Source organism: Aquila chrysaetos, chromosome 23 (genome assembly GCF_900496995.4).
Source record: "Aquila chrysaetos chrysaetos chromosome 23, bAquChr1.4, whole genome shotgun sequence".
Classification (NCBI taxonomy): Eukaryota; Metazoa; Chordata; class Aves; order Accipitriformes; family Accipitridae; genus Aquila; species Aquila chrysaetos.
Window position 1 is genome coordinate 9,617,306 of NC_044026.1, and position 17,739 is coordinate 9,635,044.

General features: G+C 43.0%; 2 protein-coding genes across 8 annotated transcripts in view; one reads left to right on the forward strand and one right to left on the reverse strand.

Moving 5' to 3' along the window:
* The window catches only part of GABRB3 (gamma-aminobutyric acid type A receptor subunit beta3), a 195,442-nt gene that overhangs the window by 169,822 nt on the left and 7,881 nt on the right, over positions 1-17,739 (reverse strand). The gene's annotated exons all lie outside the window — the stretch shown is intronic.
* The window catches only part of GABRA5 (gamma-aminobutyric acid type A receptor subunit alpha5), a 59,412-nt gene that overhangs the window by 25,562 nt on the left and 16,111 nt on the right, over positions 1-17,739 (forward strand). For all 7 annotated transcript variants that reach the window (XM_029998754.2, XM_029998755.2, XM_029998753.2 and 4 more), the window contains exon 6: positions 4,643-4,725. In XM_029998754.2, coding sequence (XP_029854614.1) covers positions 4,643-4,725 — 83 coding nt within the window. The remainder of the gene's footprint in view (positions 1-4,642; positions 4,726-17,739) is intronic.

Below are 17,739 nucleotides of genomic sequence, written 5' to 3' on the forward strand. Positions count from 1 at the left end.
TTAATTTGTTTCCATCCTAAAGCTAGTAGCTGATAAGAAAAAGCGAGTTGCTGTGGCTGGCTGTTGGCTCTCCGGGCAGGTGACTGCCCTTACCTCCTGCCTGGCAGCTGCAGATAATACTCCAGAAAGTGTTTTCTGCACTTCCAGGGTAGCAGAGAGAGGATAGCTTTGCTCGGTCTCCCAGCTTTTTTCCCACGAGCAGGAGCAGATGCTCCTTGCATTGAGGGAAATCACGGGAACAGCGGGGAGGTCCCTGCAGCACCCTAAAACAGGTTCTTGTGGGACCGAGTGCCTTGTGCTCTCCTTGAAGCACACTTGCTGTGGATGTCTGGCTCCCAAATACCTACATTGATTTCTTTGCCACATCCTTGACTTTAACACCTCCTTCTCCCCGCACCTGTTAAAAAGCGACGGCCTCTTAAAAGCATCATCTTACTTAATTCTCCAGTGGAAATGGTTGAAGGTGACTTTTCTGGAGTGAAGAAGACTTGCTGCTTGAATTGTGCTTTTCTTAGCTGGGTATTCACTTATGTGTCTATATTTTGTTGAAACAGAACATCAGTAATCACTTTATGTTCTTAAAGTAAAGGCTATACATAGTGAAGCTCTGATGAAATTTTCATGTACAATTATGGCCGATCAGTGAAATAATTTGTAGACCTAACTTTTTTTTTTAGATGGTTATGGTATGCTGTACCGTTTTGCTGGTTGATTTACATTTGGGGTATTATGAAAGTGAAATTTTGTTGTTAATAATAAATCAGCAGCTGTAACCAGGGTTTGTTACATATTTTGCGTGAATACCAGCCCCATTGAAGTCAGGGAGAATTTTACCATTAGCTTCAATAAAATCAGAGTTTCATCCTCCCGTTGTAAAGGGCCTTTAACAGCCACTTATAATCTTGTCAAAAACTCTGTTTGAGTGAAACTAATCCCATAGGGCTTTTATTAAGACAGAATGATGGTGGAGGAGGGAAGCTTTTACATGCTTCTGTTGGAAAGAACTGCAGTTTGAGCAGTGGTTGTGCTGTGACAGAAAATTCCTGGTTTGGACACTGTCTGTAGCTCAGATAACTGTGCTGGAGTGAGCACAGCAAGATCGTTCTGGAGTGACCATATTAAAAGGATTAGGCAAAGTCTGTTTCATATATGCATGCCAAGGCCTCCTTTCTCTTCTGTCAACAGATGCAAACTGGGAGTAATTTTGTTATAATCAGCTGTGTAAACTAGGGTATGCAAAGGGTACCTAAGCTTTAACACAACGTTAAAAGCCAAAGTGTGCAAATATCACCCCGTGTGATATTTGAAGGAGCAGACCCAGATACCAATTTCTTTGTGACTCCTGGAGCTAGGATCTGAACATATAGTTTGTACTCTGCACCTAGGAGCAAATCTGTATGCAGTGACCCATGCTTCCAGCCCCCAGAGTGTAAGAGATGGCTGCTGTGCTGCTTTTTTTTCTGTATGCAGTAGAAAATCCAGTCTCTTTGAACCAGGAGTCAATTTAGTGACTCTGTTTTTCAGGTCCTCACACAGTAATGAAGAACAGCTCCTGTCGGGCACAGAGCGCTCTGCAGAAATTCAGGGTGGTGACATTTATGCGGTGTATCAGAACCCACAGTCAAGTTTTCTGTTGCGTTGTCCATTGCAAGATGCTTCACAAACCTCGGGTGATGCACACTTTGTAAGAGGTAGCTAGGAGAGTGTTCACTAAGCATTTTAAAATTACCTAAGAGGCTCAACTACATAGTTTTTAAGAATAGTATGTAACAAATAGGTATAGCTAGTTCATTTGTTCAAGATGGCCAGACTAGGAGTGGCCCTAGGATGGAGGCATAGGGAAAGGAAAGAAGCATCCAGATATCATTGATAACGAGCAAAAGGAACTTCTTCATCCGAAGAATTCATGTTAATGAAAGGAAAGGCTGTACCCAAGACATTTGCAGGTGCTTAACTTGGTTCTCCCTACCCCTGGGCTAGACCCAGAAGACTGCACCAGGCACCATCATTTTAAGGGATATGCCACTTTTTGCTGGATGAGGAATTCAGAGGGGGCACAGGAGTAACCCTGGCACCACCAGGGTCTTTGCGGCTTCTGAGACAGGTAGTGGCAGCCAGGTGCCCTCCAGCCTTATGTGCTATCCTTTCATTTAAGACAGGCAAAAATAATTTCTGAAGGGACTTAATTAAATTCTGCTAGGTCACAGTCTCTGCATCTCATCTTCACTTCCACATTTACAATTGAGGAATGTCTACAGCCTTCCTCATTACACACAGGGGTTATTTCCAGAGATGCAGCAGGATACAATTCATAGGACAATCAGATGAAGCAGAAGGTCTTATTCATAATTCTGCATTGAATCTTCTTTCACTTCCTGATTCCACAGCTGCTGTCTTGCTAAGATGGATATAGAGATCCCCTCTGTTGATGTTTGCAGATGACAAGTATGTGTATTAAAATGTCAAGCTGCAGCCTTTGAAACAACATACTTGAACTGTTGGTAGACAAAGAGACAGGAGATGGACTGCAGTAAAACACGCCAGCTTTCTTACCGCACTTGGAGCAAGGTTTCTGAATTTATCAAGAAAATTAAACTTGCAATACTTAGTACAGAAAATATAACGATACATTGGAGGTACAGCAGCCTTGCTTTCAAGTACACGTAAGAGTGATTTTTATGAAAAGGATGCAAGTTCTGGGCAGGATGCTACTAGAACCAGCTTGTTAAATTCATCCATGTAGCACTCTCAGTGACTGTGGCTTTGCTGGCTTTGGTGCCCAAGGGCACTCTCCACTGCAGACATCTCTGTATTTTAGTGATTTTAAAATTTCTTTTACAAAAATAAAGTCCAAGAACAGTTTTGCCTAAGGGCAGGTATCTCAGGCCTCAGTAATTTCTTTTCTATATTGTAGACTTCCTGTCTGTCCTTACCAAATGATACATTATCTCTGTTCTGAACTGGATTTTTTTTTTATTTTGCTTTATATGGTGTATCATCTTTACATTTTCTATTACTGTTTGCAGTTTGCCTTTTTCCCTCTCTGTTTCCCAGCTCATCTTCATGATACGATCTCTAGCCAATGATATTATTGCATTTCTCTGTGCTTATTTTGCCATTTCTAGCTATTGGTAAAGCTCCAGAATTTCTGTGCATTGGCAGAGAGTGGAGCTGTTTCCCCCAATTTATTGTCCATGTAGCTGGAGTGCCCCGGCAAGGCATCATTGTGTTGTATTGAATTGGACTGGCTGAATGCTGTGCCATCTGTACACGGACAGATTGTTAGCCTTTACGATCGCTTTGGATAGAAGTTGTAGCAAGAATACTCACTTTGGTGTGCTAATATGAAGTGGCGAGTACATATAGCTGGGGAGTATGGCTACGTGCGGCTGTTGTGATGGGAGAGGGTACTTTTGCATTCTGGTAGTAGGGTGCTGTGGATTTCTTTGCAGATTTTTGCCCCCCCGGCAGCAGTTTGGTAAGGAACCGGGCTGCCCTCCAGCAGAGCCCTGGATAACCCCAGCACTGGGCAGTTGGTGAGGCTTTGAGTGTCTCTGGTCTGTTGCCTCTGAGGCGGAATAGCAGCATAAAATGAGAAAGCCATAAGGGTATTCATAATGTAAAATGAGATTTGCATCCTCACTATCCTGAGCAAACCATCTGTATTATGCAAATATAAAAATGGCATAATCAAACCAGGTTCTTGTTGTGCTATGTGCTGCATGCACCTAGAAAACTAAGCTTTGGCTCTCTTGATATATTTGATATACTTCATATCAATACAACTGATATTGCACTGCTCAGAAATTTACCTCAGACTTTTCTTTGTGTTCAGTTTGATCTGTCAATCATACAGAACATCCATGGGATATGTCTATTTTTTCCTAAGAGTTTTTCCTTCCCTACCCCTATGTCCACTATAGCTCAAGAATTTCCACATAGTGCCAGGGCAGTACAGGATAGAATTGCTTCCCCAGGCAGTACGCCGGGGAAAATGACCCTGTTGTTTTTTCCTGACAAGGTGTCCAGGTAATTCACAGTATGTTGAACTGAAATGGACTGCTCTGATACCATGTGATTTCTACAGAAACTAACTTTAGTGCTATATAAAGTAATATATATATATGTCAGTGACTTTATAGATAGATTTATGTATAGTTATGAATATTTGTATTATGTACTTTTATTTATAAATATTTATTTTTAAGTATTTAAATAGTTACATCTATATATAAAGTCAGTGCTTCTTTATGTCTGTAATAGTGCTATACTCATGAGTCAAATTCCTAGTCCAGTTGCAGTATCTACAGAAAGCAGGTAAGTGTAAGGTGTGTGGCAGAAGCTCCAGCATGGGAGTTCCTTCACGTACTAGTAGGAAAGAATGATCTTACTGGAACAGCTTACATAAATAAAATCATTTCACATGTCTCAGCGTTACTAGATAAGACCTACAGCATGCACGCAGAGTGGTCCACCTGGCTTATCTCGCGTTCAGTTTAACAGGGGGTTTGCTGTGATTTCAGCAGGAGCGAGGAGCCTTCAGGAAAAGCTCGCTTGTGTCAGCACTCATGTATTGCGGTGAGAGACCTAAAGGGAAGGCACTGAAAAATAAATGATGTGTTTTGTTTTTACTCCCCCACAGATTGACCATCTCTGCTGAATGTCCCATGCAGCTTGAAGATTTCCCCATGGATGCACATGCTTGCCCATTAAAATTTGGAAGCTGTAAGTTCTCTTCTGAAATAAGAACTGGAAAAATCCATAGTTACCTGGCTTTTCACGTTCACCCATGTCTTGTACAAATCATTCACCCTTCCCTCCCCCCCTCCCCTTTTACCATTGCTCATTAGCACCCCCAGCCTGCCACCCCTGCTGCTACCCTGCTGCTCTGTTCCCATCAGCGTGCTTTGTCTGGCACTGCTGCTTTTCGGCTCATGGTCGCATGCTCCATGATAAATGGTGAGCTGATGGGTGATATGTCTTATATATCCGCATCAGGTGTAACAGTCACTGTTAGATGGAGTAGTAGATGCAGACTGCTAAGTTGATAACTTGGTTTTACATTTATAGAAAACCGCAGCTTTCATTGGACAGATCAGATTGATGTGCTATTGTGGTATTTATCTGAATCAGACTGCAGTGCAATATCTACATCGCATATATTAAAAGAGATCTAGAATATTAAAAGAGGAAATATCTTTCCATTTGGCTTTAATAAATCCAGCCCTGTATCTTGTTACATGACGTTGTATACACATGTATTTTTATATATGCACACATTATTCTAAACTGTATGCTGAATGATGATTTTTCCTCAATTCCAAGCCTCTAATCCACCACACTGCTGCCTTGCCAGAAGCTTACTTTAAAAATAACCTCAGGGGATCAGATGGTTATATTTAAATACAAAGCTCTTAATTAAAGTACAGATGAGGGCTACTACAGTAGACATTTTTTATTTTGGTAATCAAATCAGAGGTTCCAGGTGCAATCAGTGTCTCTAAAGACTTTTGAAAATTACCAGGCAAGGCATTTTGTTAGTCCCTGAAGCAGGCTAACTTCAGCATTTTTCAATGTTTTTCAGTCATATCAATTTAGAGTCACTAATCCTAGCAAGATTAAGCTTTGCCTTTATCGTCTGTATCTGCCCCGTTTTAATACTGGCTATGCATTGTCTTCTAATGATCGTACTAAGAAGTAAAAACATTGTTTACAGTAACGATTACCAAACTTAAGATGAAATGATTTCCTGTCCCTCTTCCAATTCACATAGACCCAGTTTCATCTGAATAGCCACCAGTATTTCATAAGGTCACTGGAGGTTCAAGTGTGTCCATTTACTTCAGCAACATTAATTTATAGCAAAGCCAATATAAAGCTGAAGGTCTGTACACCTTTATACTCAACTTAAAAAATTATATGCAAACCATCTGTTTCATTCCAAACTTAAAAATGGGAAAACATCTCACGGGAAACTGTCATTATTTATATATAGGGTTAAACAAAAGCTACTGGAAAGAATTAAGATGAAAAAGAAAAATAGTTGTCCTTCCTGGTATTACATATTCTTTACTGTATTGATAGATAAAGTTGAAGTCACACCTGTTGGTCTCTAGTGCAGACTATAGAACTGGGATGTTGGGTAGTTTTATGAAATCTTGCAAAATATGCAATATAAAACTAAAAGATACATATTTAAACAAAGAGCCTGATGCAGCAGAGATCTGAAGCTCAACCTTAGAGTGAAATGGATGCTTCAATGCATTAGTAGATTAGGTGCAGTAAGGTACAGGTTCTAACTCTCTATATAGTAAGACAAAAAAAAACCCACCAGACATGCAAGTGCAGGAGATAACATTGCTAGATAAGCTACAAATGCTTAGGAGTACAGTCTTCAATAGCATTGAAAAAAACCCAACAAACTGTCTGAATGCAATTATATGTTCTGCTTGTGCCAAATGTGTTACATATTAATCACCTGTTAGCACACAGGTGATTTTAAGCCAGGGAAAAACCATCACTGAAAAGTCATATTTTAGGCATGTGAGGGCTGAATACGGTTTTAGCTCATGCTCCTTGCCACACTCAGTATACAGTCCTAGAGTGTATTTTATAAGCTACAAGTCACCTTTAAGTTCTTCCACAGTGTATGGACATGGAGCCATTTGGCCTGTGCTAGTCCACAGCGGTAGCCTCTGCAGTAAGTAAATATATAGGGACAAGCTATAGACAATCTTTTAGCCTTGGGAATATCTGTATTAGTGATCTGACAGCTCATTAGTAATTTACTGGGATTTAATATGCAGATTTTGCATAAGTAGCAGCCAATAAGTCAGGGTTTATTGAATTAGCCCAGATGTATTTTAGGAGAATACAATATTTATTCCCTGTTTACAGCAGTACAGGTTTGCATTAAGTCATCTTCAGGCTTGCAGCAAGACAAAGCCTGCAGGGGTATATTATACGCAAGCACATGCCCTTTCTGCTTTAGCTTTCCTCCCTGTCTTTCCCCAAAGGGTTTCTTTTTAATGGTCTTCTTTCCAAGAAGGGTTTTGAAAAGCCTCAAGGAATAGCATCAAAGTAAATGTTAAACACATTATCAATAGAGCTGGGAGGGTGGAGAAGAGACGAGTGCTAACTGGTCAGAGGACGGAGAGAGCAGGACAGCAAAACAAAGCAGCCAGCACACGGGCGGATTGGCAGCAGAAAGGATGCCAAGAAGCGATTGGTGCCACATCAGAGGCAGGAGCAGGTTATTATTTTTCTGGCTGCATGAGCATTCACCGCACTTGCTACAATTCAGCAAGCAAAAGGGAAAAAGCCCTGACATTTCCTTCAGAATTAAAGAGAAGGAATATTAATCTTGCTCACAGAAATAAAGGTAAATGTTGGATTCTTACGTCCCATTTGACTGGTTTCTTGCTATATTAGAATTGTGGGAGATTTTATGGGCCTAGGCAGCATTATATGTAGCAACGGAATTGTATTTTGTAGAAATAATTAAAAGCAAGGTCGAATATGAGAAAAGGGGTATAAAGTTACATGCGCACACCACCAGCCTAGATATCTGCTGGGCAGTTCGAATGGCAGCTACAGAAGTAATACTTCTTAATGCCCTGTGGCATATCATGAAAAGCTATGGTGGCGAGTAGACAGGAGTCGAAGGATGGATTCTGATGAACTGAACAGAGGCAGGTTTTAGTTGTCCCTCTCTTAAGTACAATGCCCCAGTGCTCAGAGACGGCAAGATCAGGTAGGTCTGCTCCAGGAGGTGCATGTACGTGGGTACTCTCCCTCCGGGCTTGCATCCCTGCTAGTTATAAGGCCACCTGTAGAAATTATCCTGCAGAAATCTCATTTAGAGGTACAAGGGAACTGGGGATGGTGCACGAGCACAGGTTCTCGGATCTCTGCAGACAGGCTCTGCTCCCTTTGAATCAGGGATGCTCGGTGGGGATGGCCATGGCAGTCTGTTCTTTACCTCACGGTAGCATGGGAAGGATGCTGGTTTCTTCCATGGCCAAGTTTAAAATAAACTTTCCATTGCAATTCTAGTGCTGACCTGTACTCTAAATAAATTTGCTGATCAAATAGGATCTGATGAAAATTCCTGATGCCAGCCGCAGTTTCGCTAGCAGCATCTTAGCCTAAGAAATTCCTTCTTACCCCCAAGCTATTTCTGGTGTGGGGAGCAGGAATTAGATAAGACAGCAAGGACATTAAAGCTAGGAAGCTTTAATGTTCACCTCTTCCACTGATAGGCCTTAAGAGTACATTAAAAGTATCATTTAGTACAGTTTCCAAACACCCATGTGTCACCGGGTAGGTAAGCATCATTATCTCTAGGGCAGCCGAGGCAGAGAAGTTAATTGACTTTCCATAAGGTCACACAGCAAATCAATGTCAGAAAAAGGATTAGACTCAACTTCTTTGGTTGGAGAGACAGATGTCTAATCCACTAGACCATGAAGGCCTCTGCCCAGGCAACTGACTTAACTCCTAAATCTCATTTCACTCATGCGTTAATTATATCAGTTTTACCTAGCTCACAGGGTTGCCCTGAAGGTGAATTAGTTAATTGCTATTAGTGAACATTAACCAGCGCTTTGACAATGTGAAATACTGGAAGGTGGAGTCTACTTATGGCAACTCTCTTGAAGGCACAGTGTCTAAGTACATGAAGTTATCCGATCTTGTATTGTGGAACGGATAAATGCATAAAGCTGCTGCCCACTAGTCACTCGGCTGCAAAAAAAACCCTACTATTTTTAGAGTAAGTAGAGAGTCTAATGAGTATTCTGAAAATAATGACATGCCCTAGCTCATGAGCAGAGGAGAAACAGGCCTGGCATTTATTCCTGATGAATTTAAGTCGGCTGTGAAGATGGCAAAGGTTGATCACTGTCGATCAAAAAGGGAGCTTGCCAACTGTTTGTGAGAAAACAGCACTAGGTACAGTTTGTAGCATCTGAAGAAAGTAGTTAACACGGTTTGTGTACATCTTCCTTTTTAACACCTCAAACGGAGTCATGGTGTCTGCTGTGGTCTTTGATAAAGGAAAGTGCATGGGCTATTTCTGTAGCAGGAGGCATGCTCAAATTATTTTTCTCTAAGGCGGCTGGTGAAGTCAGAGTAATGAGGAGACAGTAACTTCACCAATATCCCAGGATCTTATTGCAACACCTAACATTAAGGCAGTCACTGTTCGCAAACTATCCATGCACCTGCAGCTGCTGAGAAATTTCTCCAAAGAAAGTATTTTAAGAAAATTCCCCTGATGGTGATGTTTCCCTATAATGCTGGGAAGGCACTGAGGTGAAGGCACCTACAGGGGGTTTCTTGATTTTGTGCTTCCCCCTGTTAGCACCTGCGAAGCTGCAGGAGAACTGCAGGTGTGGAGGGAGAACTTCAAAACAGAGTCCTTCTAAACAGACTAATTCTGGTTTAGTAAAATGTGATAAAGAATGTATTCAACCTCTCAAAACCTGCAGGTAAAAGTCTTGTATAAGAATATAATTAAATTAATAATAAATAAAGACAAATGGTAATTTTAGGAGACTTTGAAAAGGGGAAATGGCTTTTTGGTAGGTTTTTCTGGGTTGCTCCCAGGGGGAGCTGGAACTGCGGTCTCGTGTAGAGGCAGAGCTTTTCTGTCGCTCATCTCTATCAGCTGGTCAGAAGAGGCTCCTGAATCCATTCCTGAGAGCAGAGACAGGCAGCACAGCTTGTTGACCCTGCTGGGAAGTGTTAGTGCCGCCTTTACGAAAGATCACATGGAGAGAGCCAGGGAGGTCCTCTGTGAAATGCTGAGGGGCCAAGTTCAAGACTAAGCTGTGATTTTGCACATTTCCCTAAGGTTTATCACTGCTTCCTTAGACACCTCCATTGCAATAGACATTGAGTGACTAAAATAAAGCGAAGCTAGGTGAATACTAAAACTCAATATTTCTAAGACATTTGATATATTTTTCTGCTCCCTCCTCCTGCCCCATGTTACCACCAGTTACCAACCACCACTTTGGTTGGAATTCTTCTCCCCCAATTTTTAGCTGTTTAGAAGGTAGGTCTCCAGACACACTGAAAGAGATGCTTGTGGCAGCGTCAGACAGGCAATCTAGACAACTAGCTTGAACCAGGGTTGTAATTTTACTTAAGTTTAGCTAGTAAAGCATAGGCATCTAGCCTGAACTAATTTTCTGTACAACCCTTAGCATGAGTGGAGGAAGTGGAGACCACCTAATGGTATTGCTGTTATTTGCCTCTAGTTTCCCTGAAATCGTGGACACGTGACTAGTCATGGGGCTGTGTCGTTTAAAAAACTTAAATCTTTTAGTTCAGAAGTCCTTAATACACAGACTCCTGACCAAAACACACTCACAAAATCGTACAGATTCACTAGAGCCTTGAGGCTCCACTAGATTCCCCCAGATCTGCCCTGGCTCTTAACTGTTCTAGGACATGGAAATGCTCTGTTGCAGAATGAGCACGGTGGTTTTGTCCATATCAAAAGCCTTGCATTGACAGCAAAGCCTTGGAAAATGGACAGGGTGGATCTGTGACATTTTTAGACAGACAAATATGTCACAGTTAGTTGTCTAGACTCCCTTTATAGCCACTGAAAGGAAATAAGTACTTCTGTAGTGAGGTTCATTAGAACTGTTTTTGATACCTGCCTAAGGATGAGATGAATCATATTTTATAAGTTTAATAAAGTTATATTTTTTCTGCAGTACTAGCTCAGATGTAGACAAGTGTATTGTACCTTGGTCAGAGTAACTTAGAAGTCCATTTTTCTCTACATCGCTAGTTCAGAAATACATGTCTGTTGTACTTTGTTCAGAAGAAACAGTCACTGCTGTAGATTAGTTAGGTGTTACGTATGTTGGTGGTGAGCTTTTGTGTCTCTCCTAGGTACTATTTTAGCTATTTCTGCTGGAAGTCCGATTTTTCAAAGGTTCTTAATAAAACAGTCAGTAGGGCTCTTCAGTATGGGGACAACTTTACCATTTCTGCAAGCGTCTTAGATGAGCTGTGCTGTTCCTCCTGCATTGAGTGGTGTGGGTTATACCAAAAGATACTTAAGCCTTCTCACAGGTGGTGCAACACAGCCTGTACTCATTTCAGATACGCATGTATAGCAATATAGACACCTCTTTAGTCCAGCATTTTGGGCAGTCTTTGCTGCCAACAGCTTCATCCTTTCATTGAGTCCCACAGTCAGGGTGGAGCAATGCAGCCTGGAGCTCCCAAGGGCAGGAGATTCAGCAAGCATGGCGCGTAAAAGAAAATGCTGTAATAGTCAAGTATTTCAGAGGTATAAGAAGCTTTCTTAGCAGGAATCTACTTTGAAATTAAAACATAGGGTTCTGGGTCTGGACTGCAAGGTGCGGGTTTCTGCAGCAGCTGTTGTTGTGGGGCTGCAGTCTGCATCAGAACTTGCAAATGAATATGACCCTAACTTCTCGCTCGTCTGGTAGGTTTCCCATAGAAGTGATACCTTTTAGTATTACAGAAGGGAAAAGGGCCCTTCCTAAAAGCTCCCTAAAATTATCAGATCAGTCAGTTTTTCCTCGCCCATTACAATGACACACATTCAGGACTTTCCAGAAGAGGCTGGAGAAACTGTGGTAGTATCCTCTGTAAGCGTGTGCAGTTGCTGTCGTTAATTAACTTTTCAAAGACTTTGTCACGTATACATGGTTACTGTTTGCACTGAGATAATTTTAAAAATACATTAAAACCATGGTGTTTGCTACCATCCAGTCCTCTGGGTGTGCGATTGCTTTCCTGTGAAGCAGTGCCCAGCTCTGGGTCAGTCACCCCCTACTTCTGGTCACCCCCTACTTCTGGTCACCCCCTGTTTATAAGCCAGTGAGTTTTTCCCCCTTAGGTTCTTAAGAGAGCAAAAAGGGAGGTCAGAAAGAACAATTGCTCGCCCAGGGCATTTGCCACGTGATCCAAAAAAAGCTCTTGTCTTCCCCATCCATCTCACAGCCAGCGCTAACCCCAGGCTGCCCACTCTGCCGACGTGCAGCAGCCGAGGGCTGGGCTCCCTACCAGCCCGGAGCAGCCGCCGCGCGGGCAGGATCGTCCTTAATGAAACCCCTTTTTGTATCGGTGGGGAGTGCTCCCCGGGGGCAGCTTTTGTAGCGGCTGCAGAGAGCCCCTTGAGCGGCCGCTGCTGAAAGCCTGCGCACCGCTTGCCTGGGGAGCAACCTCCTCGTCGGGAGGTGGCCGACGTACGGCAGCTTTTTGAGGGGGGAAGCTCGACCGGTGGCGTTTTCGAGCTCAAGGACACAAAAGATCAGGCAGGGGAAGGAGTTGGTGTGGAGATACTCAACAGTGGGGGTTTTATCTGAAAGAGGACTAGACGCGATTGTGGCGGAGCAGCGTGGAGATCCAGGTGCTTTGCTGATGGTACCAACGTCAGCATGGGTTTACTGCTCTGGAGATTTCAGCCTGAATTTAAGGCTGCGCAACTGCCTGATTACAGGAGAAGAGTGATTCAGTTTGAGTTGTCAGCAGTAGAAAACAACATGCAGACACTCTGTGCTTAATGTGCTTAAGCCTTCAAATGACCCTTGGGTGCAAACCTGCAAAGACATTGCTGGGCCTGTAACACCCCAAAGGGCACAGCGAGGCCTTGCGGTTGCCAGCTATGGATCGTGGGTTTATGCCACTGGTAAATGGGATATTATTTGTAAATGGGACAAATGGGTACATACCGCTCCACTGCTTTACAAGCCAGGTTTTTAATGGCTGTTATTTTCTAAGGTGGCTGTTTCCATGGCTTGTAAGCATTTCATAAACGTTTCTGAAATCATTCTCATGATGCTGGTGTGAGGTTGGTAGGTCTCTGCCGCCTGCATTTTGCTGGTGGGGATAAAGGAGGCAAAGAGCGATTACGGTCTCTTCTGAGCAAAGATAGAGTGGTTCATTACCTGCTTTTATTGCCTCTGTCGTTATGGGTCCCAAGGCTCAATTAGAGCTTCCCAGCGCTACTGCAGTACATTAATGACAAAATTACTTGCCTAGGGGGGTTTTTTGGGGGGGGGGGGAAGCTGCAAGACACTGCTGAAACTTGGATTTCGGTTTCCAGTCTGGCAACTCCTTCATGATGCCTCCATCTCTGGTGGGCCAGGGAGTCCTCCATCTAAATTGCCGGAGCCGGCATTAGCCTCCTTCCCTACCCAGAGAGCCAGGTTGGCCCGAGCTGTGATCTAGTGCTGCTGCAGTCCCAGCTCAGCAATTTTCTTCAAAGGAAACAGTTGTTTCATGTTGTTCCCCATGAAGAAACGAGAGCGAAGGAGGAGTGGGAAGACGGAAAGCCTGAAAGGCCTTCTGTTTTTTTCCCCCATTTCCCATCACATCCACTGAAAGTCTCCTCACAGCCAGCTTGTGCTAGCAGCTAGCTGTTTTGCTGAAAGCATCCCAGCAATAAATCTGTCGGCAAAGCTGGGATTCCTCCCTCCTAAATTTGTATTTCTGCAGAGTAAATATATACAGCTGAGCTGATCACTCTCACCCTCTCATAGTCAGGGGAGAGAAGTAGATATTTTTAGGCGCAGGTTAATCTCTTCCTAAAGCAGATGACTAAAATAGGTCAGCTGATGGCTGTCGATAAGGAGATGTTTTACTTGTGCACAGGGAGGATGAGACCGGGAGCACCTTTGGGCCTGGGTCTCCGCGACTGGAAGGGGCCGGTTGCCAAAGAGGGGACACGCACCTGAGTGCTGTGGCAGACGGCAGGCAAAGTGGCAGTGCCTCTGGTAAGCAACAGCTCACCTCGGAGAGGCTCTTTGTATCCATCCCTGAGGCTGGGCCGTCTGAACCAGCCGCCTCGGGAGGTTTTGTCCCCTTCTCTTAAATACGAGGCTGCACGGCGTCCCACGGCAGTCATCTGTAATCCAGCTTCTGAGTTTTAGGTGACTGCACCTCCAGCGTAGGGAATAAGTTCTAGTGATTGCAATCTCAGAGCAGTATTAAAGTGTTTGAATAATAATATTTCAGCCTGCTATCTCTACATACCTGGTGATTACACTTTCGCACAGTGTTATTAATGTAGCAGTACTTCTGAGATTTGTAAATGTCTTCATTAAGGGACTGGTTTCAGAAACAAAGGTATATATTTAGTTTTGCAAGTAGTCCCAGTCACTCTTGGCTGGTTTCAGTTCATACTGATTTATAAGTGAGGATGCTTTGAATGGTAAGCTCAGCAGACAGGCTAACTATGATGGGTGAGTTCCTGGTGCCACTCAAGTGGGTGTGAAGAACGCCTGGTGGTTACGATGAGGTCACGCTTTCATTCTGTGATGTTAGATGTGGCCAAAAATACCACATTTGTGAAGGCACCCTCCACAACAAGATCAAATGGAGCATTTTCTAAAATTCACCTCGCATTTCTCAAAAAGAAACTCCAGTGATACTCCTGGAGAGCTGATCGCATTCGCTTTGCTGATACTAAGCGGCAGCTTGCAAAATGAGTGGAGCACTGCAGTCAAGATTGCTTAGAGAGTAAGGTACTATGCAAAGTGAGTAATGGTGTCAGTCACACTTTGGCGGATATTTTTGTTTGCCTTGCAAAAAGTAAATTAAATCTTTATCATCTTCCTCATGACCATGCTGTTTTTTCTAATGAAGCAGTTAATAGAGCTGCCTAATATTGTGATTGCAAATTCAAAGTTCATTAAATATTAGTACAGTGCTCAAATTGGCCGACTGATTTGGAATTGTCATATGCCTGGCCTACAAAGACCAACACAGGGTCAAGAAGGTCCCAGGATATTTTGAATTTTTAAATGTCATCCCAGCACATCCTACTGCTCTGTTGATCTAGTCCTCTCGCAGCAGATATTTATACCGGCCATAATAGAAAAAAAGAAAGCATCAGAGGCTGGAATACCAGATTTTGACCCGTTCCATATGAAAAGCAATTGTGTAGCTGCCATTAAATGTGGTGTAAAATCAATTCTCAGATTAGTTCTAGATCGAGACAGCTACCACTAAATCTGAAAATAAAGCAAGTTGTGTTATAAATACTGACTGCAATGAGAGGAAGAAATGGGAAGAGGCAAAAGAAGGAAGGTATCACCTGCTCCCTAACGCCAGCTCTCAGATGAGAGCAGGGACTTTGGGAAGGTGACCTGGTGCTGCCCAGTACCTCGGAGCACCGGGATGTGTAAGGGCCCCGCGGCAGACCCTGTTTATTCTCCCCTCTCAGTCAGCTGGTGGCAGGCATCCCACAACGACGGGTGGCACAGTTTAGTTCTCTACACCTGCGTGTCTGCTGACGTTTGAGGTGCTCTGGGCTGCCCCATGGGAAAACCTTTCGTTTGCTGTTTTTTTTCTCCTTTTCTGGGTGGAGCCTGAGGACCTGCTGTCCCAGGACACACAGCTCAATTTGGTGTGCCGTGCCTGGTTCTTAATCCAGGTGCCTATATTGTCAGATTTCACAGCAAGGAGTCAGTCCCTGTCGCGGTCCCAGTGGGGTGCATCTGTTCCCCATCCACCACTCTGATTGCTGCCCCGTGGCCCCATGGGTGAGCAGGACGGAGGAGGGAAGAGCTGATGCTGTCACCGGTGATGCTGCCTGCATGGTGGCAACTATGCACGCCTCTTTAAGGGGCATCGCTCAAATTGCCATGCTATCTCCACAATCATCCTTGAGAGACATTCTGAATTACTTTGCACAGCTCCTAGCTCAGGGCTCTTCTTAAATGGTGCAATAGCATCCTGTGAAGGTACTGTTTCTGACTGAATTATCAGGACAACTGCTCATTAGTATTCGTGTTACATTCATCATTGTTACGACTGTGATTTAGTGTACTGGCTTGCAAATAGTCGATTTACTGTATTAAAGCAGTCGGCAGCCTTGCCTATGCTAATCATGAATCACACCTCCAAAATCACAAAGTTGCTTTCAGGCAAAATCATAAGGGGTGGGGTTTTTTTTCATTGTCTTTATATTTTTGAGCTCTACATTGTGTCACATTTAGAGATTTCCCCCATGAACTGGAACTTCTAAAATTAAGCAGGACCTTCCACCTGTCTCTTGCTTTGAAAAGCTGAAGATGGCGGCTTTTACAAAACTATGTGTCTCAAAATGAATTTCACCGGCATCTTCAGGTCTGTATGTCTCACCACCTTGTGGATACAGTCTGTGCTTCCATTTCATTTCCAAGCCATAGACGCTTCTGTCACATTCCTATTCCCACCTTTTCCTGAGGTGACTTATAAATCACATTCTGAGACAGAATCATTTTGATATAACTTAGGGCTTTATTTTTTTTAGTAATGATCAGTATAGTATATTAGTGTTGCTTAGTAATGAAGTCTCTTGAGACCTGCCTGGCACGTTTTTCAGAACATCCTATGCTATTCCCTGCAGAAAGTGACAACAAGATCAAATAAAACTGTGTATTGGGAAAACATATAAAATACTGCCTATGTTATCAAATTATATTTTTATTTTAAATTCAGGAAGGACAGAAATGATAAATTTTGTAAGACTGAACTTCCTACTCCCCATTTCACAGCCAATGGTGTCCTATTATCTTTTGTCATCAGTTTTCATACAAGAATTGTTCCAAGTCCATGAATAATTTCCTCCTTGGATGTCCTCCATTGTCCTGTCTAGATAATACTGTGCCGTTCCAAAAAAAGTTTCATTCTAAGCATTTCATTTCTACTCACATCTGGAGCAGTGTCCCCCATTCTGAGCTCTCCAGTGCAAGAAAAATACGGACTTTGGGGAGCGAGCCTGGTGCAGGGCCACAAAGATTATTTAAGGACTGGTGCATCTTTCCTATGAGGAGAGACTGAGAAAGCTGGGACTGTTCAGCCTGGAGAAGAGAGGGCTCAGGGGGACCTAATCCACCTGTGTAAACACCTGATGGGAGGGAATGAAGAAGAGGGAGCCAGGCTCTGCTCAGTGGTGCCCACTGACAGAACAAGGGGCACTGGGCGTAAGTTAAAAAACATTAACTTCAGCCTGAACACAAGAAAAGCCATGTTTTTATTGTGAGGGTAACCGAGCACTGGAACAGGTTGGCTAGAGAGGTTGTGAAGTCTCCATCTGTGGAGATATTAAAAACCTGACTGGACATGGTCCTGGAAAACCTGCTTTTGGTGTTCCTTGCTTGAGCAGGGGGTGGGACTGGATGATCTCCAGAGGTGCCTTCCAGCCCCAACCATTCTGTGATTCTGCGTGATGCAAATTTGTAATCTGGTATATTTATACACATTACACTTCTTGTCCGTGGCACATATTTAAAATCATGCATGCTGTTTATCCATATGCTGTAAGCTCATGCCAGTTTAAATGATCAGTCTTAATTCTGATGATTTCAGGTCCCTAAAGTAATTTCCATGACCCTCAAATTCTCACAAGAACAGCAGAATTCATCACACTATGGCAAAGTCTTCATTTTAGGCTCTTAATCATTGAATATGTGAATACATTTTTCTTAGTATTTAAATTGCTGTTTTACTTTAATAACTTACTGTTATAAAAAGCTATTTCCCCCTAGACCCAGTCCATGCATATTTAGTACCATGTCTTGTTATTTTTATATTTAAAATGACATTTTTTACTAGATCTCTTTTCCACTAGTTCTTCCTATAGAGTGATCTCATTTGTACATCAATTCATTCTTATCAACTCAATTTAATGGGAAATTCCAATTACAGAGCTCAAATTTGGGCTCAGTTGCATAGGCACAACTGTTGACAGATGCTTTG